At 43.1% G+C, this 25,752-nt stretch overlaps 1 protein-coding gene across 1 annotated transcript in view; it reads right to left on the bottom strand.

Annotated features, from left to right (window-relative positions):
• RAB7A (RAB7A, member RAS oncogene family) overlaps positions 1-25,752 on the bottom strand; it is a 70,613-nt gene that overhangs the window by 17,520 nt on the left and 27,341 nt on the right. The window contains exons 2-3 of the mRNA XM_058725808.1: positions 2,722-2,782; positions 1,064-1,190 (exon numbers count right to left, since the gene is read on the bottom strand). Coding sequence (XP_058581791.1) covers positions 1,064-1,190; positions 2,722-2,774 — 180 coding nt within the window. The 5' untranslated portion in view covers positions 2,775-2,782. The remainder of the gene's footprint in view (positions 1-1,063; positions 1,191-2,721; positions 2,783-25,752) is intronic.

Below are 25,752 nucleotides of genomic sequence, written 5' to 3'. Positions count from 1 at the left end.
ACTTTAGTTGTATTTTAAACATCTCTATGTGTATGTGTGAGGGAGGTGGGGAGGGGAAATCCATATTAACTGCATCCTGGAGGTGTGAGTCAAGGAAGCGTCAAGAGTCTTTATCCTCTGGGAGCACATCACAGCTTGAGGTCAATGTGCATAAAAACCATCTGTAACGCCTGGATCATTCAAACATTTCAGCAAACTTGGCGTTTGCTAGGACTACAGTGGGATAAGAACTATATTTGTCTCAAGAGGCCTGAGTCTGCCAAGGGCATCATTTAATATAGGAAGAAATAACTGCTGTGGAGGTAGGAATTTGAAAAGACAACACCTGGGCTAAAGGTTGGAGACCTGGGGATGTGCAGAGATGGGACAAAGGGGCTGGGCTGGAAGCAGACATGTGCAAGGACAGGGTTGTAAGAGCAGCACATGGTTTGGAAGAGCTGGCAAAAGACAAAAAAGCAAAGAACAGTTTGTAGCCAGAACGCAAAGGCTTTCCAAAGGCCATATGAAAGAACCCGTATTTTATCCTAACTGTTGCAAGAGAAGCCCTTGAAAGATTAAGGTGATACATGCAAAAGCCAGGCTGGCTTAAAAGAAACTCAACTTTGGCGGCTACAGGCAGGACAGATGAAAAGAAGCCAGAAAAACAGGGAACTACATTAATAGCTACTGTAAGAACCTAGGAGAGACCCAAAGATGTTCTGGCCTAAAAAACTATGCAAGGATATTAAAAAAGGCATGAGTTAGACATTTTGGAGACACAATAAGACAGAGGACTGTGTGTTTTCAAATTCAGCAAAAACAAAAACAAAACCCCAAAACAGGAAGTCCAATGAAATTTGAACTTTTCTGGAAAGACAATGAAAAATTTCTAGTATGTCTCATGCAATATATGGTCATACTTGATGTCCTGTATTTTCTCGGCAATACCACCTGTGGAAAATTATCCATGAATATAGTAGTAGGAACTGAAGAACAGGGAGGGGAAATGCCTAGGCATGAAAAAAAGGGTTCAGAATGAATGAACTAACAAGATTTGATTGGCAAAGTTGTGACATGTGCTTACCTGCATTGTAACTAGTCTGTCATCCACCATCACCTCCTTTGTCAGAAAGTCTGCTCCTATTGTAGCTTTGTACTGATTACTGAATTTCTTGTTCACATACTGGTTCATGAGTGATGTCTTACCAACTCTGAAATTGGAGAAAAACCACAAGTATAGGTCAATTAGGAAGGGACTGAAAACTGATTCCGGTATTTGCAGCTCTGAAGAGACTTGTCTATCTTGAAAGAAAACAAAGAACTGTAATCACAACAGAGGGCAGTGCCAGCAAACTGCCCAGCATTATTCATTTGAGGTTGTATTTTCTCCTGGGATAAAAATAGAGGGTACAAATGTAGTCCAGATGTTGAAAAGCTGCTTGTAAGTTTTGGTACAAGCACCTCAGATGGTAGAGCCTAATATTATTTTTTCCTTCCAGAAAGATGTCAGCAAATACTCTCCTTCTAAAAGAAGCTACAGTAATAAGATCGTCCCAATATTCCAAAAATATCCCTTATGTCTTCGGTGTCTCTCCATTTAGAGGCTGCTATTCAGTCCAAGAAAGTAATGGCAGGAGGAAGTCATTGGCTGAGAGCAGACATATATACCAGTCAGCCACCTGCTGCTTCAAAGTCTAAAATCTGAAGGAGAAAGCACCAGTATTCCACCAAATCAGAATCTACCTCAAAGTAAGCTCTTCCAGAGATGTTCCCCGCCCCCCCCCGCCCCAGTATGAGAACTCAGCAAAGAGACAATGGATTTCCTGGTGATGAGATTAGTTAGGGCAGGCTGAGGATGATGCAAAAGCCTTCTTCAAAGCCAACTAGATCACCTTCCTTTCTCACTAAGGAACATTCTTATCTGTATATGCAGAGCACCTGGAAGTACAGTTACGGCTTAAGGAAGTGAGTGTTCTCCAATCCAGGCCACCTGCATCTGAATTTTCAGGGGAGAGGCCAGGAGATCCGGATTCGAGTAAAGGCCTGGTGATTCTTTCTGGGCAAGTTTGGGCCTAAAACCGTATCTCTCAATCCTGACAGCACACTAGAGTCACTAAGAGTATGGGAGGGAGACAGACAGACAGACAGACAGATGTGTGTATTTAAGGTACTGCCAACTCGGCCCTACCCACTGGTCTGGAAAAACACCAACTTTTAAAAGGCTCCTCAGGCAATTGAAAAAGCCAGCCAGAGTAGAAAAATCACTGCCTTTTTAAAGGGCAGGGGACTTTGGGATATGGAGGCACACCTGTGTTTATTATTATTATTTTTAAAAAGACCCAGCTTTCAGTTGGTCTAAGGTTTCACAGGTCACCTCAGAAAAGTCTCCTTTTCTGAGCTACTGCTAGGCCCCACAGCTGCTAGGCATGGCATCAGTGGCAACAAATCTACTTAAACAGCACTCCTTCGTCTAACCAGCTTGGAAAAAAGGGACTCCATGAAACTGCTCTTGAGTTTAAATAGCCCCCCCTCCCCCCAAATCATGCCTGAGATCATGGAACGAAGGGTTATATAACAAGAGATCGTTCACATTTCTGCTGTGCCCAAAACAGCTGGAGACCTGGGGCCCTCATGCCACCACTACCAGAGAAGGAAGTGGCAGGTGTCAGCGCGGAGGGCACAGGTTTCAAAGGAGGCTTCATCCAAACCAATGTGTCAGTTCAAATGGTGAGAGCCACTTACCCAGAATCTCCCAGGATGATAACCTTCAGCAACACTTTCTTCCTAGAGGTCATCCTTCAAACTAAAAGGAGAAAGGAAAACACACTGTGAGTGTGACAGAATTACCAAGGCAAACCACCTCCCCTGGCACAAACCTCTCAAGACCCGCAGGAGAACTGTGTCCCGAGCCTTCCTGTTGGCCATCCTGCCCCTCGAAATGGCCTAAAAGAATGGATTCTCCCTCCTGGATCAGTCTGGATCAATGCTCCCAACTTACTCAACAGCTCGGTCCTGTTTCATTCAAGTCACTGTTCAAACAGCACCTCATCAGAGAGGTGATCACTTTATCGAAAGTAGCACCCCCTCTCCCTATCTGCTCTCTATCCCTTTACATGGCCTTAGTTTTCTTCAGAGAACCTACCATTACTTCACATTCGCATCTATTACATCTGTCTGTCTTCTCCCTTTTCCAATAATCTCTGCCAAGACAGATGTATTCCCTGCTGCATCTCCAGTGCCAAGTAGAGAATTATTATCAAATATTGGGTTAGTGTGAGAATAATACCTGACCTGTAGCTCCTGGGATCACTGTTTTCTAGAACATCTTTTAGGCAGCCTTCCCTACCACTGACCATATAATATGTCAGATGCCTAATCTGTGTTCATCTCTATTCCAGAACTTGCCCCTGTTTACTTATCAAGACAGGGTTCCTATCTTAATTATCCCTCGGTGTCCCAAACCTGACTCAGTGACTTCCAGGAGAGTAGGAGTCCTAAATTCTGGACCCCAATGGCAGCGACTAATCTAAGACTGCTGGAGGAACACTCCTCAGGAGCGGCTGGAATCCCCAGCAGGAGGCCTGTGTTCTCCTCCAGAATCAGGAATTCAAGACTGAATGTGAGTGCCTCAAGACTGACATCTACATCTTCGGAGAACCACTACCAAGCTCTGGCCCATCCTCACCAGACAGTGAAACAGCTAGGGCAGCAGACTACAAGTAACAAGGCCAGGGTCAACTCTACCTCCTGCCTCCAGTGGAACTGGGGGAAATAAGTGTTTACATATAAAAAAGTAAATAAGTGTGTTCAATAAAGCCTGTTATTCTTCTACAGTTTGGGAGAACAGGCAGTCAGGACTGGGTCCTAGAAAAGCTACTTTTTAGTTTCATTTTTAACCACCGAGCTTCTAGAAGGCTGAAGCCGACAGTACTGGCTACAGTGTGACTTAAGCATGCAAAAACTGTTCCCAGACTACTTAGATTTTTACTCTGGCTTTGCTACTTATTAGCTATGTGACCTCAGGCAAATTATTGAACTATTCTGTTGGAATGGGGATACAGGGATCAGAGCCATCATGTCCTAAGGATACTATGAGGCCTGAGTGACTAAAATGCTCAGGACGGTCACTAGAATATAGTAAGTAGTTAACAAATGTTGGCTGCTACCGTTTTAATGAGTGTCAAATACAGAGATGAGTAACAGAACAGACTCCAGAAGGCACTGAGAGAACCAGGAAATCACAGAGCCTAGACAAGGTAATGAAGCCACGCTCCCCCATTTCCAGGTGCTTGGCTGTCAACTGCTCTTTCAACAGGTGGCACTGCAACAAAGACCACAAACTAAAAGGAAATTTTACAACTGACTACTGCCCCATAGGGCAGGGTTAGATAATGAATCCTATGCCCCTGAGGGTGGCGTTTTCCATGGCTTATCAAAGAGTGCAGCAGTGGGAGCAAGACCAGAAGACAGTTTTACCAGGCATGTAAACCAGGCCCCATGACACACCCAAGGGTCATGCTGTCTCTCACTGCCCAAAGCCTCACTCCCCTGGCAGGTCTACTTAAGACACCATCCCTGCCCACCAGTATCTGTCTATAAAACTCCCATTAGTGCCAATTAAGGGGCAGTACAAGACGAGCTGAGTTTGTGCAAAACCTGTTTCCTTTAGTCTTCCATCATACCTAGTTTCCCGTGCCCCCCCCCCCCCCGTGAGAGGTATACCCCCAAATCACCTGTTACCTGTGGAGCCCCATCACCCCCTCCTTCCTCCCCAGAGACTGCCTTGACCAAGGTTTAAGAATATCAACCCGGGGGACAAAGCAGAAGAGACTCATAAATATGGAGAACAAACTGAGGGCTATGGGAGGGGTTATGGGGGGGGGGATGGGCTAAATGGGTAAGGGGCACTAAGGAATCTACTCCTGAAATCACTGTTGCACTATATGCTAACTAATTTGGATGTAAATTTAAAACCATAAAAAATAAAACAAGTTAAAAAAAAAAATCAACCCAGGTCTGGTCTACATTTTGGGGTAGAGATCAGATTATGACAGTTGGACAAGTTTCAAATTTGAAGGGCAAATTAAGGAAAGGGATGAAAAAAGAGGAGAAACTTTACAAAGAAAGCCTTGAAGAATATTTAGGAAGGATTATGAGAATGTGAAAAGGGATTTCCATAACTCGGTTTAGTGAATTTCACTGATGTACCAAGAATTACTTAATGGCTTTTAAATATTATAAACAAAGGGCAACTGGGTGGCTTAGTCGGTTAAATGTCCGACTTTAGGCTTGGGTCATGGTCTCACGGTTCGTGAGTTCGAGCCCTGCATTGGATCCTCAGTACCCTTCTCTATCTGCCTACCTCCCCACCCCGGCTCAAGCTCTCTGGCACTCTTGCACTCTCTCCAAAATGAATAAACATTAAAAAAATAATAAAGAGGGCTTAAAAGTAAATATTATAAATACTAATTTAACAAATGATGATTTTAAATTTATTTAAAAAAACACCAAGAAATGCGCTTCACCTTGCTGTTCCCACATGACAGATTTCATGTTTGTTTCCTTTGTGTTTCTGCTCACACAGGCTGCAGGCAAGCCGACCTGTGTAGCTACCTTGTTAGGCTGACTCTCTTGAGCAGCAGAGCCCTGAGGGTTTTCTTCAGTCACGGTGATCCCAGAAGACACCTGAACACACAGTACTGAAGTCTCCTAAGTGCCCACTAGAGCAGGTGCACATCCCCAGCACACAATCTGTATTTTGTTCCTCCTATATTATTCTTTATCCTTGTTGCTAGTACTTGCTTCTGTTATAGTCTTCACATCTAATATTCCTTTGAGTGAATTAAGTGTTTAAACAGCCATTCCTGCCTTTTACATATTATACCAAAAATCTGGGGAAAGTAATGCTATAAAGAACATCTTTGAACTTCAGTTTGTGGGATCATTTCTTTGGGACACAGCAATCTTCTTAGACTCACAAGACTATCACAGGCCATACTTGGCACTTGTCTACTGAGGACTGGGACAGGAACACAGCTTGCTAGCTGTTCGTGCAACAATCCACATAGCAGCTCTCAGGTACAGGGAGACAGTGTGGGTTCAACCTGACTTAAAACCTTCACTGCTGAGGGGAGCCAATCATCTCTTTGAATAGCTTCTTTAGCTCCATGTGAGGGACACATCCAGCACAAGAGCCACTGTGCTCTGTGAAGCCCAAGCATGGGGGCCCATCAGTATGACGCACAGCCTCTCCCTGTCCGGATGCAATTACCAACCAGGAGACATTTAACCATAAGCCACAGCGCCCAGCAACAGAAGCAACAATCTGCCTTTATCAGGTTCCCAGGAAACAAAATTAACCAAAGGTCAAATTCTCACACAGGAAAAAAAGGTTTTCTTAAATTTAATTTATAGATAATGTTTAGGAATGGGGTTACTGAGTCAAAAGTATAAACATCTTCATGACTTTCACTAACTCACTTTCCTGAAGGATTTTCCACATTTATACACTGCAACTGTTGCAATGGTTAACAGCAGTAGGACTTAGTATTTTTTTATTATTTTTTAATTAAATTTTTAAAGTTTACTTACTTTGAGAGAGAAAGCAAACGGGATAGGGTCAGAGAGAGAAGGAGGAGAGAGAGAATCCCAAGCAGGCTCTGCACTGTCAGCACAGAGCCCGATGCAGGGCTCAAACTCATGAACTGTGAGATCATGACCTGAACTGAAATAAAAAGCTGGACACTTAACTGACTGAGCCACCGAGGTGCCCCAACAGCAGCACAGGACTTAAATAAGAAAATGACAATCTCAGGGCACCTGGGTGGCTCAGTCAGTTAAGTGTCTGACTCTCAGTTTTGGCTCAGGTCAGGATCTCAGGGTTTGAGGGTTCAAGCCCTGCATCCAGCTCTGCACTGACAGTACAGAGCTTGCTTGGGATTTTCTCTCTCTTGCTCTCTCAAAATTAAAAAAAAAAAAAAAAAAACTTAAAATGACAATCTTATTGAAACAAAGGGAATCTGAATAAATGAAGAGATATTCCCAACAGAAATCCTTAATACAGAGACAAAAATTCTCCCCTGCTGAAACAATACTAAGGGTTGTTTTGGAACTTGATAACCTAACTTTATTCATAAAAATAAGTGCACAGGAGTCCCTCCCATTCCTCTCCCCAAAAGAATATTGATAGAGGACTTGCCTTAACAGTCTTGGAAAGTATGTTATACAGTATTAAAAATATGGGTCTGGAATAGGACTAAACAGAAAAAGAGCCCAGAAATGAACAACTCAGACAAATATAGCATTATAAAATTCAGTAGCAAAAGGATGAAAAAAATTCACTAAGTGAAGGCAGCCAGAAAAATTCTGATGAGAATTAAGATCCCTATACTTCATGTTCCAAAACAGATTCCCAAAGGAGTAAAAATTTAAATGTAAAAATGAAGTTGAAAGGAATACACACAATATTAGCAGGTTTTTCCTGGGTGACAGAATTACAAATAGCTTTGTTTTCTTTATACTATATTATTGTGACCTGTGGAGGGGGGAAAAATTTAAAAAAATATTTTAAATTTATTTTAATGTTTATTATTTTTGAGAGGGAAAGAGACAGAGTGCAAGTGGGGGAGGTTCAGAGAAAGAGAGGGAGACGTAGAAACTGAAGCAGGCTCCAGGCTCTGAGCTGTCAGCACAGAGCCCCACGCAGGGCTTGAACCCATGAGCTGTGAGATCATGACGTGAGCCAAAGTCAGACTCTTAACTGGCTGAACCACCCAGGCACTCCTAAACATACATTTATTTATTTATTTATTTATTTATTTATTTATTTAGAGAATGCACACATGCAAGTGGAGGACGGGGCAGAGAGAGAGAGAGAGAGGGGGAGAGGGGGGGAGAGGGAGAGAGAGAGAGAGAGAGAGAGAGAGAGAGAGAGAGAGAGAGAGAGAGAATTCCAAGCAGCTCTGTGCTGACGTGGGGCTCATACTCACAGACTGTGAGATCATGACCTGAGCCAGGATCAAGAGTCGATGCTCAACTGACTGAGCCACCCAGGCACCCCAACAGGCACTTTTTTTTCTGAGCAAACACTAACAGTATTCCATATGCTGAATCAATTCTTTCCCTCAAGGATAATTTTTCTTGTATAATAAATCAATAGCTAGAATTTTCCTCTATTAGCCTGAAGTTATCACTTTCTTCATCTCTGAAGTGGAGAAGCCAACTGCCCAACAACAAAGAAAGCCCAAGTAAGTAGAAAAGGTCAGGAAAATACTGTTCAAGGGGCTGGGCTGGGCGCCTGGGTGGCTCTGGCATCAAGCATCTGACTTCGGCTCAGGCTACGATCTCACAGTTCATGGGTTCAAGTCCCATACAGAGTGACCTTGTGCCCTGCTTTGGGTGAGCTCAAGCCCCACTTCAGGTGGGCCCCACTTCTCTCTCTGCGCCCCTCCTGGGATTCTCTCTCTCTCTGCCCCTTGCTCACTTGCTCCCTTTCGCTTTCTCAAAAAAAAAAAAAAAAAAGCCAGTTGGGGGGTGGGGGTGTCTGGGCTGGGCAGGGTCAGCGAGGGCCTGTCAGGGTCTGTCAGAAAAGGCCTGACCGAGAATGGTCAGGTGGAGGGCAGAGAAAACAAAGAACTGATATGAAAAAAACTGGACCAAAAGGAAAGGGGCAGAAGTTGGGGATCAGCAGGCCACTGCAAAGTCTGGCCAGTGCAATTTTGCGTGGTGATCACAAACTCACAATGACTGCAGTCAAGTGGAGGTGAGGCTCTAAGGAAGTACAGTATTAAGAAGTTGAAAGCAGGGCACTTGGGTGGCTCAGTCGATTAAGCCTCCAACTTCGGGTCAGGGCATGATCTCACTGTCCTGTCCATGAGTTCGAGCCCCACGTCGGGTTCTGTGCTGTCAGCTCAGAGCCTGGAGCCTGCTTCGGATTCTCTTCTCCCTCTCTCTCTGCCCCTCCCCTCCTCATTCTCTCTTCTCTCTCTCTCAAAAATATCGAAAGATTAAAAAAAAAAGTTGAAAGCAAAGCATCTGCAAAGCCATTAAGACAACAGTGTAAAATGCAGGGAATGAAAGTGAACGAGGTGTTGTATCATGTCCAAGGACACACAGCAATTGAGTGACAGAGCTAGAATTATCAGGCATGTCAGTGCAGGCCCCAACAATCAACCATCATGCCACTCTGTGATACCAGCTCTCACAGCAAAGAGGATCTGTTTCGCCAGGGTGGGGAATCAGTCCTCGGTTAGGCATTGTGAAAAGTTCCCTCTGGCAACTGAGGCACACACACAGGGTTTGGAAATCACTGACTTGAGGTCATAACTGCCGTTGTGATTTGCATGTGTGTCTGATACAATGACAGCACTAAATGCTAAAGGTGCAACAAGGATGGGACAGAGAAATCAGCTGATAGTTTTATTTGCTTGGTGCTGCCAAGTTGCCTACCTGTAACACGTAGGTCCTAATCATACAGTTGACTTTTCTGCTACCCTGTCTCTCCCTGTCCCCCAAATAAAGTACTGAATTGCAGAAAATTCAGAAAGGTACACAAAAGAATGAAGCAAAGACAAAAAGGCACCCACAATTTCATCTAGAAACAATCACTATTAGCATCAGAGTATAGGTCTTTCTAGTGTTCCTTCAGATGGTTGAGATTATGCTGTATGTAACTTTGCATCCTGGTTTTTTTGTATATTAAATATCCTCCCATGTTATTAACATTAAGGTTGCATGATTTATTTCAGCATACGGATAATCCCGCTCATTCCCTTGTTATTAAGCATGCAGTTATTTTTAATTATGAGATGAACCTATGTGTATGATCTGTCAGCATAACCTGAGCAGACACACAAATGTGTTATCACTAAGCAAAATAGTATGAAAAATTTCAAGGCCCTTGAAACATACTGACGAATTATTTTCCAGAACAGCTTTATTAACACCCACACCAGCAGTGAACTAGTATTTCCATTTCACCATACCCCAGCTACCATTAGCACGAATCATTGTTAATCATATACCTAGAAAAGAGGGTCAACTGGTTCCACCTGCATTTCTTTAGATTAGCAGAGGTCAAACATTTCAACCAGGTATCTCTCAGCTGTCTTTGATGGTCTCTGCCTGTTTTACCTACCATAATGTGATTTATTGCATACATGGTTTAAATATAGTACTGAAAGGGAAGCATCATGGGGACGCAGATTCCAGAAGTTGTAGGCTTCTGAGCGGATTCAAAAGTACCATTCTAAACTTTAACCAGCATGGAACAGCTCCATCCCATTTTCTTCCAAGACTCCGTGCTCTGTACCTGACCATTAAAGACCCAGCAGCATACCCTGTCCTCAAAACCAACAAATAGAAGGGTCAGAATGAAATAAGCAAGCAACATTTGCTGGTAAAATTTTGGAGAAGGTTACAGGGGAGACACCAGGAAGGCATTTGCAGTCATATACTATTATTGTGCTGGTTATCAACCTGAACAGTAATGTCTACTGTAGGTATGCTCTTTTTAACTTTCCAAAGTCAAGAATCAGATTAGGGCCTAAACAGTTGGAAGAGCACAGAATAAAAGACCCCTTCCTGAATGCACTCTGTAACCAGGCACTACATTATAGACTTCACTAAGGTCATGCAGTTAATACAGCAAGCCTATAAGGTCTTATTCTCATTTAACACATGAGGAAACAGAAGCTCATAGGTGTTCACTGGATTTGTAAAAATATTCAGATGTGAGACTGGAGCCCACGACCAATTACAAAGACCTTGTTCATCTCAGCCACTACACTGGGTTGCCCACCAAGATCAAAAAGGCATTTCATGCTTCCAAATAACCCAGAGGGTGAGATGGAGTGTATAGCCAAAACAAGACCAGCACGAGCTAGTAACATGTTGAGAAATTGGGCGCATAGTACTGTTCATGCTATTTTTGTACATATTTGAGATTTTCCATAAAAAATTGTAAATACAATTCATACTTTTAACAAATTAGGAATATCTGGAGGAAAAAATCAAGAATGTGTAAACTTATTTTCATTAATAAAAATACTGTGGCAAGTTTTTATGGCAAATGTGTCCCAGATTCAGGCTTGATAAATCATCATCTGTGATGATCAGCTTTTGGTCTGAGGGCAAGCCGACTGTTAGTTTTGTCACCATAGAAATCTTAGGTTGGAAACACGGCACGTACCTTCTAAAAAGGAAGCCTATATCGTTCAGAGCCTGGAGCCTGCTTGGGATTCCGTGTCTCCCTCTCTCTCTGCCCCTCCCCCACTCACACGCTGTCTCTCTCTCTCTCTCTCTCTCACTCAAAAAAAGGAAGACTATATAAAAAAATTGTTATGACTTTGATAAGAAGTAACTTAAAAAAAATTTGTTTTAATGTTTATTTTTGAGAGACAGAGCATGAGTGGGGGAGGGGCAGAGAGAGGAAGACACAGAATCCAAAGCAGGCTCTGGGCTCTGAGCTGTCAGCACAGAGCCAGATGTGGGGCCGGAACCCACCAAGCACGGGATCATGACCTGAGCTGAAGTCAGAAGCTCAACTGACTGAGCCACCCAGGCGCCCAGTAACTTTTTTTTTTTGAGGAGGCTCCACATCCAACATGACCCTGAGATCAAGCGTCACATGTTCTACCAACCAAGCCAGCCAGGTGCCCCCAAAGTAACTTCTTTTAAGATCAGTTTGAGAAAGAAAGGGAGAGGGATAATAAGAGTTTGGATTCCTACAACAGAGCAGCTTAAGAGCGAAAGTGAACGGGTGCCTGGGTGGCTCAGTCAGTTAAGAGTTTGACTCCAGTGGAGGTCATAATCTCACAGTTTGTGGGTTTGAGCTCCGCATTGGGCTCTGCCCTAACTGTGCAGAGCCTGTCTGGGATTCTCTCTCTCTGCCCCTACCCCTCTTGTGTGCTCTCTCTCAAAAATACATAAATAAGCTTTAAAAAAAAAAAAAAAAAGTGAAAAGTTGGAAACAGAGCAGATTTTTAAAAAACAATCTCTATCCCCAACATGGGGCTCAAACTATGATCCCAAGATCAAGAGCTGCAAGCTCTACCGACTGAGGCAGCCAGGCCCCCAAAGAATAGAATTTTTCAACAGATAATATCACCTAGCCAATTCCAATTGCTGAAAGACACTGCATAAGGGTTCTACAGTAGCGGGAGACAGCCATGCAATGTCATAAAGGTAAATAAAAACAATTCTCACCAGCACTCCAAGCCAGAAGGTGGAAGAAAGGAAGTTATGCTGGTTTGCAGAAGGTAGGTTTGTTAGATGGGCATAGGAAATATGGTGAAGGAAGTGAAGGAAGACTAGCTACACAGAGGCCTAAGATCAAACATTACCAAGTGCTTCTCCTGAAAACTCACTGTGTGCTGGTCTCTAGACTAAGCATCTTAACTGGGTAAACATGAAGAGTAAGATAACTGAGTGTTCCTTACAGGACAGTTTAAGGGTGTTCAGTGTCCTTTGGGGAGGAGAGTTGAAGTGTGGCTACTCTAATAATCCAAGGGTTAGCCAATCAGAGAAATCCTCTACTAAAAGAAAGAGGAAAAAGGAGAGGGACATAACAGATTGCCTGAGTTAAACATAAAAATGGTTTCAAAATTCTAGGCCCAGAGGAAAGGCAAGAGAAATAACATCACCAAATGAGGTTGTGAGAGCTACTGAATTAAAATTGAAGCCACAATTTCAAACAGTAGCAAAAATGTCCCTCCAAATAAGCAAACAAGAAAGATGGAAACTGGAGTTGTTTGGAAACCCCACGATCAGATGGTACAAGAACCGGGTGCAGGTACAGGAAAGCGAAGGAGAGAAAAAAGTAGGTCACAGTCATACACTTCCAGGAGGGGATGTAAGGCATGAGAGAGGAAAAGGCCCATTCTGGGCAAGGGGCAGGACTGGCAGGGTGCCAGTCTGTCAAGGAGGAGGGAAGGGGATGAGTGGAGGGCTTTGACAAAAGCCCTTTCTGTGGAATCATGAAGTCACTTTGGGGGAGCTCAGGATAGTACTGGTGTTCCAGAAACTGAGACAACAGGATTAGGCTGGAGAGCAGAATTTAGCAACCAGGTCAGAAGAATCACTATCTCTGGATGCACAACAGGCATTTAGGCAAGCAAGCCACTCTTAGGTTTAACTAACCTTTGTCTTGTTTTTATTGAATAAAGTCACTTGCCTGGCCTAGAGCACCTTCCCTGCCATTCAACTGGCCAATCTCTTAATGCCCTTCTTTCAACACAACTGTATTCCACAATAACTGTCAAACCTTAAATCTAGGTTCTCTGTGCCCAGGGCACCAGAGTTTGTAGGTAGTTTTTCCCTTTTGGGTCAAATGCTGCCTTCAGCAAGAAGCCTCCTTTAGCCTTCCCAAGGCCCAAGACAGACTCAAGTCTTCCTTCTGCCAGTTTCCATTATATCCACCCAATAAACGAAGAGATATTATGGGTAGGACTAAGCGATGACCAACCTAGAGTGGAATCTGCCCCAAGAGGGAGCCTACGCCTGGGACATAAATGTCTGGGCAGTGGGCAGAGGCTGTGGAATTTCTTGCCCTGCTGAAGTAGTTTGTACCCTGGAAAGTTCAAGAGCCACTGCTTTTAACAGAGTCAAGGATCTGATGAGGAACGTGTATTTTGAAATTCATATTTCAACTACTTTCATGTTACAGCTTACAGGGATTTCCAAGTCTAGGAAAAATATGAGCTCAGTTGAGTTTATCATGTTCCCCTTTCCTCCTATGAGAGGGCCTGGAGTAACCCTGCAGTCAAATCTTTTTTTTTTTTTAAAAGTAAACTCTACCCCCAACGTGGGGCTCGCATTCACCACCCCAAGATCAAGAGTCAGGTGCTGCTCTCCCAACTGAGCCAGACAGGTGCCCCTATATATATATATATATATATATATATACACACACACACACACACACATATATATTTTTTTAAGATACACTGTATTCAGTTGTATCTCAAATTTCACTGCTGAGGGAATACTTGTTTGTGTTAGGATTTTAGGACTTCAGTCTAGATGCCTGTGCTAAAATGGGAATGTCAGCATTCACCGGGCACACAAGGGCAGTACAAAGAATAATAGATGGCTGGCCTTGCCTTCTAGAGGTTTGCTGTCTGGTAGGCAAGAAGACATCATCATTACACAGGGCATATACAGACAGTACTTTAAGAGTGCTGTATGGCAAGGGAGAGAACTGTATCAGCAGGAATACTGGAACATTTCAAAAGCAAGACTGAACAGCTGTACCCACAATGCCTAAGGAGTGTTCAATGTGTCAAAACTAATTGGTCAGGATGTTTTACTTGTTTTCCATTCCTTACTAGCCTCAGAGAAGTTCCCAGGAAGCTCAGTGGGAGATGTTAAAAGGCTGAAATGAGAAGATCAAGACTGTGAGGGGTCAGGTCTGAGGAGCGGCCAGACATCAGAGGGATCAAAAAGAACCGTCTGGGGCCAAGACAGCTGGGATGCGCACAGGGCCCAAGGGGACAAATCCACCATGGCTGGAGCTGGCACACAAAAGCTAAAGCCTCTCTCGCCATGGGCACTCTAGACGACCAAACCTTACACTATTTCTCTAGAACAGGCATCGTTTCCACCCCAACAGGCCTTGTGTCTCAAGTGCACTTGGCGCTCCTTCCCCAGGGTCCCACCCCCATCATGTACCCAGGAGCCTGCTCATCTGAGAAGGGGCAATGTCGAGGCGGTCTTGACGGCCTGTCTTCCTGGACACCACTCCGCAAGCCCCAGGGCATCTGGATCCCATGTCCCTTTTTATCATACGGAATCGTGACTTACCTGAGTGTCTGTTTGTCACCTAACTGGGGGCGGAGGAAGAGGAAAGCTCTCCTTGAAGGCAGTCTCTCCTCCATCCCTGGATCCCCAACTCCCAACAGTGTGCATGGCCCACGAGGGCTTGGCAAACAATGACTGCTTGGACAGTGCACATGTCCTATGCAGTAGTTACTACGTGCCCCACACAGTAGTTACTAACCACAGGTGGCTACTTAAATGAAATTAAGTGAAGTCAAATAAGTTCCTCAGCCACACTAGCCACACTCTAAGTGCTTAATAGCCAGCTGTGGCTAGCACCTACCATACTGGACAGTGCGGATATAGAGCATTTCCATTATCACAGGAAGTTTTATAGTACAGTGCTGGTCTAAACAATTCTGGAGCATTTCACCAGGATTAATACGAGCCCTCAAACATCTCAAATCTCAATATATGGCCATTCCTTGTTTCATTATCGATAACCTTCCACCTTTCATTCTTGACTACACAATAAAAATACTGGTTCTTCAATAGCAAACTTTCTGTCTGAATTTTTCATAAGATTACTACAGCAGGATAATGCCGCATCACATCTGATACATGCAACATGGATTCATGAATCTCAGAATAATGACGTTGAGTGAAAAGGCAGACACCTCTCCCCCAAAAGTACCTCCACAGAATGCACATCTACGTAAAGCATACACACAATTCCATTGAAATGAAATACCAGAAAATGCAAACTAGAAAGCAAGCCAGTGGTTGTCTGGGGATGGGTAAAGGAAGGGGAAGTAGGCAGGAGGGAGGATTTACAAAGGAGCCATAGGAGACTTTTCGGGGTAATGCATTCATTCATTGTCTTGATTGTGGTGATAGTTTCACAGATGTCAAAGTGTGTTGTGTCAAACTCAACGTGTATAGCGTAAACAGGTATGGCATTTTCTATACGGCAATTATACCTCAATTAAGGTGTTCTAAAAGAAGAGACGGTAATAGGGGCATCTGGGTGGCTCAATTGGTTAAGCATCCAACTCTTGACTTTGGTTCTGGTCATGATCTCAAGGTTCATAAGTCTGTGCACTGACAGGGTGGAGCCTGCTTGGGATTCTCTCTCTCCCTCTCCCTCGTTCATAAACTTGAGAAAAGAAAGAGAAAGTAATCAGAGGCTATCTGCAGATATTTGAGGGGATGACATGGAAGAAGCGGTGACCTTGCGATGCTTCAGTTCCCACCTCATCGAGGACATCAAATCCGGATTCCAGTTTAGGCTTTTCTTAATTATCTGCTGCACACACACTTGTCACGTGTTCTGTCAGCATCTAAAGTCACATTACATACAGAAATCCACCCACCCAAATCTGTCCTTCTCAAGAGGAACATTCTCTCCTGTGCTCAGACTCAACACTATTTCCTATGTTCCTTTACTCTAAGCATTACATCTGATCTAGTCCCACCCATAACTAATCCTCCCCAAACCTCTCCTTTCCATTGGAACAACCTCACTTTGAATCCTCGCTACTTCCTGCACTTTATTTCCTTAGCCCCAGAGTCCCCCTGCTCTATTTAGTCTGCTTTGCTACATAATGTTATACATAATGTACATACACAATGTTAGCTACCAAAGGCAGAGCTCCTTGGGCTAACTCTTACAGCCTTCCCAGGATAGGCCCCCGCTCCCTTTTGGTCTATTTGCCTACCACATCCAAATTCCCCTTCCACTGTAACCTGCCTCTCCACACTCTCCCAGCCCCGTATCCTACAAGGAGTATCCCTCTTGTACTATGAGCCAAACCCAGCAACTCCTGATTAGCCTAGAGGTAAACAACTGACGGAAGCTGTCGATCCACACGGTAGGTGCTGAACCACTCACATTCTCAATGGAATCTCAATGCCAGCATGCAGCTTGGTTAAGCAGTGCCACATACTAGGCACAAAGGATGCAGAACACGCAAGTCAGACCCAGGTGTCAGTAGAGAGAACAGAAGAACACATTTCATATCCACTAGGATGACTATAACCAAAAGGACAGACAGTAACAAGTGCTGATGAGCATGTGGGGAAACCGGAAGTCCCACACAGTCCAGGCTGGTGGGAAGGTAAAACTGTGCAGCTGCTCTGCAAAAGGCTGGCAGTCCCCCAGAAAGTTAAACATAGGGGCGCCGGCGGGGGGGTCTCAGTCGGTTAAGCATCTGACTTTGGCTCAGGTCATGATCTCATGGTGTGAGGGTTCGAGCACCTCATCGGGCTCTCTGTTGGCACAGAGCCCACTTCAGATCCTCTGTACCCCTCTCTCACTGCCCCTCTGCGCATGCTCTCTCAAAAATAAAAAAAGAAACTTAAAAAAAAAAAAGTTAAACAGTCACCTTATGACCCAGCAATTCCAGTCCTAGATATGAACCTAAGAGAAATGAAATGAAACATGTCCACACAAAAACTTGCACACAAATATTCATAGCATCGTTATTCACGATAGCCAAAAAAGAGGAAACCACCCAAATGGTACCAACTGATGTAAAGAGCACAAACTCCCAGTAAGAAAAATAATTTGGGCCCTTAGAAAAACTAAAAAAGTCAACAAGGGAGGAGAGATGAGCAACCACAAGATGTTCCACAGAGATGACAACCTTCCCACTCGTGCTAAGCTGGGCTGAAAAAGACTTCCCTAAGATTCTCCCCAGTATCCTTGTGGTAATTCCTCCCAGCCAGTCCATGTGAGTGATGAGCAGGACAGAGACAGCCTTGACTGCATACGCTATTCCCATGCCTTGAAAGAAACAGCTCTTAGCCACAATGTTCTCATTTTGCCAAATTCAATCCCTTTCCAGTGCCTGAGACGTTTCTACTTCTGACTCTGCCAGTTGACACTGCTTTTAACTGGAAAGGCTTTCTTGCTCCTTCTCACCATCCTTGGGTAACACAAATAACGCCTCCAAAACTGAACAAATTTCTGTCTTCAGTTGGCCTCTCTACTCACACATGCAGAAAATTACCACTAACATTGATGTGCTCTACCGATAGACACGCTTGGAGCCTGGGTCCTGCTTCAGATTCTGTGTCTCTGGCTCTCTCTGCCCCTCCCCTGTTCGTGCTCCATGTGTCTCTCTCTCTCTCTCTCTCTCTCTCAAAAATAAACTTTAAAAAAATCCTTCTTTTTAAATTTTTTTAAATCTTTATTTATTTTTTTGAGAGACAGAGCACAAGTGGGGGAGGGGCAGAGAGGGAGAAGGAGACAGAATCTGAAGCAGGCTCCAGGCTCTGAGCTGTCAGCACAGAGCCCCATGCGGGGCTCGAACCCACAAACCGTGAGATCATGACCTGAGCTGAAGTTGGAAGCTTAATCAACTGAGCCACCCAGGCGTCCCCAAAAAATCTTTTTTAAGTAAAGAAAACAATTAAGTTTCGAAATGACGAACAGTAACTACCAGTTGCTGAATAAAAAGCAGGCTACACCAAAAAACACTGGTAACCACTGTTAAACACCGGTAAACACTGTCACGGGCAACAGGAGGTAGGTCATTCATCACGGCAGCAAGACTGGACTAAATGTACCATGTGATTCCTTTCTGGCTTCATGATTTTATAATCAGCTATCAAGAGCATCATAAAGTGTAAATTCCGATGAACAAAATTATTTCAAGAAACCATTATTTCATATAATTCCTCATTCTGAAGATATGTAATTAGAGGAAAGCAATGTACCCTGCCTTTTTAATAGGAATTGTACCAGCTGACAAGTAGGAAAAAATTTCGAACAGATGAATGCCAGAAGGAATGATTGAAATAGAAAAAAAAAAAATTATTCTGCAACCCTGAATGAAAAGGAAAGATTCAGGTCAAGATCGTCGATGATGCTAATACCATAGATGAAAGGTGGGTGGGGAATTAAAGATCCACAAGGCACTGAAACAGCATTTCACAGATCACTTCCTAATCACAGAGGCTGGGAAGGAAGAGCAGTACAGAACTGTGACTACCCTAATACAGAGATTAAACTTATTCCCACCAACAGTGGGATAATCAGACATTATGAAATGTTCTTGTCAAAAACACATAACCTAAATTTACCCAAGCTTTTAGTTGTAATTTCCAGGACACAAGAAATACCAGGGCTAGAGGAACACATTGACTATCAAAGGATGCAACCTGCCAAACCCAGAATGTGGAACATTCTGTTAAGACAACTGGCTTGATCTTTTCAAAGTTAATGACATAAAAGCAGGGAGGGGAAGGGATCACAGTCTAGATGAAAAGACTTGAGCATTTAGGGGTGAAATGTCATGATAATATCTACTTTATTTTGTATTAGGTCAACCAACAGAACAGATAGAGCAAACAGACTTGACCCTGCAATAACACAGGTCTCAACTGTGTGGGTCCACTTATATGTGTACTTTTTACAGGACAGTACTGTAACTATATTTTCTCTTACTATTTTCTTAACGTTTTTTCTCTAGCTTACTTTATTGTAAGAATACTGTATATAATACATGTAACATACAAGTGTTTATGGGTGTGGCTTCTGGTCAACAGTAGTCTATTAATAGTTAAGTTTCTGGGGAGTCAGAAGTTATACTTGAATTTGACTACATGGGGACTTGGTACCCTTAACCCCTGCACTGCTCAAGGATCAACTGCTGAAATTAGGTAGGAGTGTGTGTGTTCGTATATTTTATGATTCTATTTACTTGCATTTTTTCATAACAGAACACTTATTAGATGTTTATTTATTTATTTAGAGAGCATGTGAGTGAGCAGGGGAGGGGCAGAGAGAGAGGGAGAGAGAGAATCCCAAGCAGGCTTCTCGCTGTCAGAGCAGAGGCCAATGCAGGGCTCGAACCCACAAACCGTGAGATCACGACCTGAGCTGAAACCAAGAGTCCGACGCTTAAGCGACTGAGCCACCCAGGTGCCCCCAGAATAGAACATGTGAAAAAGAGATGGCTACTCCACATTAGAGGAAGAGTGGCTTCCTGAAGCAGTACTGTTAGAGCATGACCTCTGACCAGATCACATTCTGATACTTAACCCCCGGGATTCCCCCAACTTCATCGTGGGCTGTTAGACCTGCCAAGGAACTTCAACATGCAGAAGTGCCTCAAATAAAACCTTCCAAAGTACTGCAGGTGTGCTTAGACAGTTGAGCACTTAGACAGTTCAGATTTAAGTAATCCTTTGCATCTAGTCATACAATTCCCTCCCATTTTGTTTGTTTGTTTTAGAGGGTTGTGTCTGTGATAAGACTTCAGAAAGTTAAGAAGTGTGGGAGGGGTTTGTAATAAAGAATAACAAATAACATGGTCTGCTTAGTTTACTGTGTTGAGACAGAAGAGCTTGAAAGGGCACAAATTCTAGTAAACATTCTTTTTTTTTTTTTTCTCCCCTATAGGGAATGAGAATACAAGCAAAAGCAGACGAGGGGCAGAGAGAGAGGGAGAAAGAAGCTCAAGCAGGCTCCATGCCCAGCACAGAGCCCGACCAAGTGGTGAGATGCTCGATCTCACATCATGACCTGGGCCAAAATCAAGAGTGAGGTGCTTAACCAACTGAGCTACCTAGGTACCCTGGTAAACATTCCTTCTGATTCCTGAGGGACGGTGGGCAGAAATCCTTAAAGTTTCCATTGTTTTCCCTTCCCTTATTCCCTTAGCCTTTTTCATCTTTAACCTCCACACAACAAAAGCTACCTGCAGCCTAGAACAAACTGACCCATCATTTTTAGTTCAATATTGCCAAGACTATCCTCACCCCAACAGGTCTTCAAATTTACTAGCATAAAGTTATAGAAAGCATTCTTACTTTATTTTATTATGATTTACTGTGGCAAAATATGCAGAACATGAAATTTACCATTTTAACCTTACTAGCTTTATAAACAAATTTTCACATCTACAATCCAATTTCCTTCCTCACATGTAAGAGAGAGACTTCCTGCCCACCTCTAACTGGTTGTAGGGTTGTAGGGAGGATTCCACGTGTGAATAGGTAAAGCAGCCTTGTAAACAATAAAACACTTTACATGCATACAACTTCTCTGAAGTCAATATGGGACTGACAGTAGAGAATATGATTCTTGCCTTGTCTCTCCTACAAACAGGATGAGATTTTAAAAGATTTCAGTTAACACTATTCCCATATGTTTTTTGAATCCATTAACCTAGAGACTGTTTTCCTATAGCTCTCACTCACCCCAAAGCTACCCATCCTTTCATTTCTACATCTCACTTCTGTTATGGTTGCTGGATGAACTTCTTCACTTTTACCCAAAGGCTTAACTATCAAAAAAGCCTGTTGGTTAAGTGACTAAACTTTCTGCCAGAATACAGCTGGCTGTTCAAAAACCAGACACTAGTTCCCTGAATTCTAAGAACTATCTGAGAAACAGAACTATGTAAAGGATCATATAAGGGACCTATCTCTAGGAAAGAGTGACTCTATTAATGCCAAGTTCATTAGTCAGGGTTCTCCAGAAACACAGAACCACCAGAACCACCAGATGGAGAAAAAGAACTTATTGGCTCTGCTGGCACCATAAAAAGTCCAAATTTTGCCAATTACCTTCAAGTGAGATTTTAAATATAATGTTAAGGGGCACCTGGGTAGCTCAGTCAGTTAAGCGTCTGACTCTTGATTTGGGCTCAGGTCATGGTGTCACAGTTCATGAGTTCAAGCCCTGCATCAGGTTCTGCACTGATGGCGTTTGAGATTCTGTCTCCCTCTCTCTCTTCCTCTCCCCTGCTTGCTCTCTCCCAAAATAAACTTTAAAAATATATATATGTTGTTAAAAATAAACTTCAAAAATAATACACTTCATATACATGAGATTTACATATACAACAATGTATACGATCATATAAATATATACGTGAGTATATAAACACATACATAAAATTTCTACATATGCCATTTATTACAAGGAAGTAGCTCACATGATTAAGGAGGCCAAGGAGTCCCAAGATCTGCAGTGTGAGGGTCTGACAACCAGGAGAAAACCTTCAGAGAGAGTGAATTCTCTCTTGCTCAGCCTTTTGTTCTAGGCAGGACTCTACCGATTGGATGAGGGCAAGGTGCTTTGCTCAGTCTACAGATTCAAATGTTCATCTCATCCAGAAAGATCCTCACAGATAGAGCCAGAGTAACGCTTTACCCAAATAAGCGGGCATCCGGGCCCTAGTCAGGCTGACACAAAATAAGCCACCAGGCCAAGGGGTAGGCACAGAAAGCTAACAGAGTCAGGTGAAATGAGGAACTGTGATGCTCAGGCACAGGCCCAGCTCTTTGGGCTGAGAAGGAAACGCTAACGAACAGCAATGTCACAAGTTTCACAACACTGCTTCTATTTCAAGGGTTACATTACCGAAGAGTAGGTTTAACAGGACTAACACCGGGCTCACACAATTTCGGCAAAACGAAGATCCACCCGCCAAACAGGATCGCCAACAGACAGCTTGCTTCGGACAACATTTAGAGAGATCACTGCTGAATACTAACTCAAGGTGAAGGACACAGCTACCCTGATAAAAAAGGAAAAGGGACGAACATTTCACATTCCATAATTATGTGCTTTTCTACCACACCACACTGCATGGCTGAGCACACCACGAGGTGGTAAATCAGTTTATGTAACTTTATTCTTCCTTGGTTGGGATAGTTGCTTTAGAACAGAGCTTCTCCATTTCCCCATTGCTGTTTACTAGCCTCAATGTAACTATGAAATCATATTTCAAGGGCAGAGATCTGTCAGCTAAGATGCAGTTTGGCTTTATTTGAGAGGAAGAGTGTGTATGAAGAGAAGCTACTGATCTTAATTTCCTCATTTGTAAGAACATCGCACTGTGGTGCAACATCACCACCATCTATTTCCAGAACTTTTCATCACAGCAAACAGATACTCCATACAGATTAAGCAAGAACTCCCCAGGTGCCGCTTCCCTAGCCCTTAGCAATGTCCACTTTCTGTCCATGAATCTTCCTTTTCTAAAGAGCTCACGTGAGTGGGATCATACGATATTCATCCTTTCGTGTTTGGTTGACCTCACTTGCACGTTTTCAAGGTTCATCCGCGTTGCAGCATGCACGCTTCATTCCTTCAGGCGGTGAATAACACACCACTGCGTGTAAATACCAAATTTGGTTTATATCCTTTTATCTGCTGATGATGTGGGTTATTCCTACTTTTGGACTGTTGTGAGCAATTCTCCAGCGAACGACTGTGTGAATATCTGTCTGAGATCCTGTTTTCACATCCACCTGAGAGTGGCTTTGCCAGGACATACAGTGAGTCTGGGTTCTGACTCTAGCTTTCCACAGGGCCAGCACTATTTCACTTTCTCAGCAGCAACAGCAAGACGTCCAATTTCTCCACATCCTCACCTCATGTATTCTTCATGTTGCTGTTGTGTTTTAAATAATAGCCATCACTGGGGCGCCTGGGTGGCGCAGTCGGTTAAGCGCCCGACTTCAGCCAGGTCACGATCTCGCGGTCCGTGAGTTCGAGCCCCACGTCAGGCTCTGGGCTGATGGCTCGGAGCCTGGAGCCTGTTTCTGATTCTGTGTCTCCCTCTCTCTCTGCCCCTCCCCCGTTCATGCTCTGTCTCTCTCTGTCCCAAAAATAAATTAAAAATGTTGAAAAAAAAAATTAAAAAAAAAAAAAATAGCCATCACTGAGGTGCCTGGGTGGCTCGGCTGGTTTTGGCTCAGATCATGATCTCACAGTGTGTGGGATTGAGCCCCGCATCAGGCTCAGTGCCGACAGCATGGAGCCTGCCTTGGATTCTCTGTCTCCCCAACTCTCTCTGCCCCTCCCCAACTCACACTCTCTCTCAAAATAAATAAATTAACGTAAAAAAAATAATGAATAGGGGCGCCTGGGTGGCTCAGTCGGTTGGGCGTCCAACTTCGGCTCAGGTCATGATCTCACAGTTCGTGGGTTTGAGCCCCGCATCGGGCTCTGTGCTGACAGCTCAGAGCCTGGAGCCTGCTTCAGATTCTGTGTCTCCCTCTCTCTCTGACCCTCCCTCATTCACGCTCTGTCTCTCTCTGTCTCAAAAATAAATAAACATTAAAAAAAAATTTTTTTTTAAAATGAATAGCCATCACAGTCACTGTGAAGTGGTATCTCACTGTTGGCTTAATTTATATTTTCCTAATGACTGGTGATGTGCATTTTGCGTATCTTTGAAGAAATGTTTATGCAGGTCCTGTGCCCCTTTTGAATTGTGTTGTTTGTTGCTGAGTTGTAGGGAGTTGTGTGTGTGTGTGTGTGTGTGTGTGTGCGTGTTTAAGTAAGCTCCATGCCCAACATGGGGCTTGAATTCATGACTGTGAGATCAAGAGTCGCAGCTCTTACAGACTGAGCCAGCAAGATGTAGGAGTTCTTCAAATATTCTGAATATTAATGTCTCATCAGATGTATGATTTACAGGTATTTTCTCTCATTCTGAGGGTTGTCTTTTTACTCTCTTGATAGTGTCTTTTGAAGCACAGATTTTTTGATCAAATCCAATTTACTTGTTTTTCCTGTTGTTGCCTGTGCTTTTTGGTGTCACATTTACAAAATCACTATCAAATCCATGCACAAAACTTTCCCTTATGTTTTCTTCTAAGAATTTTATAGTTTTAATCTTTAGATTTAAGTCTTTGATTAGCTTAAAACATTTTTTAATGTTTATTCATTTTTTGAGAGAGCACAGCGCACGTGCATGAGTAGGAGAGGGGCAGAGAGAGGGGGAGACACAGAATCCGAAGCAGGCTCCAGGCTCTGAGCTGTCAGCACAGAACCCAACACGGGGCTCGAACTCACGAACCACGAGATCATGCCCTGAGCTGAAGTCGGACACCTAACTGACTGAACCAGCCAGGCACCCCAGTCTTTGATTAGTTTTAATTTTTGTTCATAGTCATAGCTAAGGGTCACTTTGGCAGGTATGTGTTTTCCAGTACCATTACCGTTTGGTGAAGACACTGTCCTTTTACCACTAGGCGGATTTAGCACCCTTGTGGAAGTTCAACTGACCATGTATGTGAAGGTCAGTTTCTGGGCTCTATATTCTACACATGTATCCAGATGCCAATATCACAATGTTTTGATTACTGTGACTTTGTAGTAAGCTTTGAAATCACAAAGTGGAACACCTCCTACTTCGTTTTAAGCTTTCAAGATTGTTTTGACTATTCAGGGTCCCATGATTCTCTATATAAATTTTAGAATGCATTTTTCTATTTCTGCAAAAAGTCACTGAGATTTTAATAAAGACTGCACTGAATCTGTAGATGGTTTTGAGTAATACTGTCATCCTAATAGACTTTTCTAATCCAAAAACATGAGCTATCTTTCTATTTATATCTTCTTTCAATTTTTCAGCAGTTTTATAGTTTTCAGGCCTTTCACGTACCAAGTTAATTTTTAAACATTTTTTAAATTCCAGTAAACATACAGTTTTATACTAGTTTCAGGTGTACAATATAGTGACTCAACACTTCCACACATCACCCAATGTTCATCACTACAAGTGCATTCCTTAATCCCCATCACCCATTTCACCCATCCCCCACTCTCCTCCCCTCTGGTAGCCATCAGTTTCTTCTCTATAGTTAAGAGTCCGCTTCTTAGTTTGTCTCTCCTTTGCTCAATTATTTCTTAGATGCCACATGTGAGTGAAATCATATGGTACTTGTCTTTCCTAGCAAGCTAATTTTATTCTTTTTGATGCTATTTTCCGTGGAACTATTTTCTTGGTTTCCTTTTTGGACAGTTTGTTGTTAGTATATAGAAATGCAGCTGGTTTCTTTGTGTGTGCATTTGCTATCCTGTAACTTTGCTAGATTAGTTTATTAGCTCTAACAGGTTTTTATTTATTTTTAGTATGAAATCTTCAGATATTCTACATGTATAAGAGCATATCATCCACAACAGAGATAATTTTACTCTTTCCTTTCCCATTCCTATGCCTTTTTTTCCTTCTTCTTGCCAGTTTGGTCAGGCTAGAACTTCCAGGACTA

The sequence above is a fragment of the Neofelis nebulosa genome, chromosome 4 (genome assembly GCF_028018385.1).
Source record: "Neofelis nebulosa isolate mNeoNeb1 chromosome 4, mNeoNeb1.pri, whole genome shotgun sequence".
Taxonomy (NCBI): Eukaryota; Metazoa; Chordata; class Mammalia; order Carnivora; family Felidae; genus Neofelis; species Neofelis nebulosa.
Note: the sequence above shows the minus strand (reverse complement) of the source record. Positions and strands in the feature narration are given on the sequence as shown.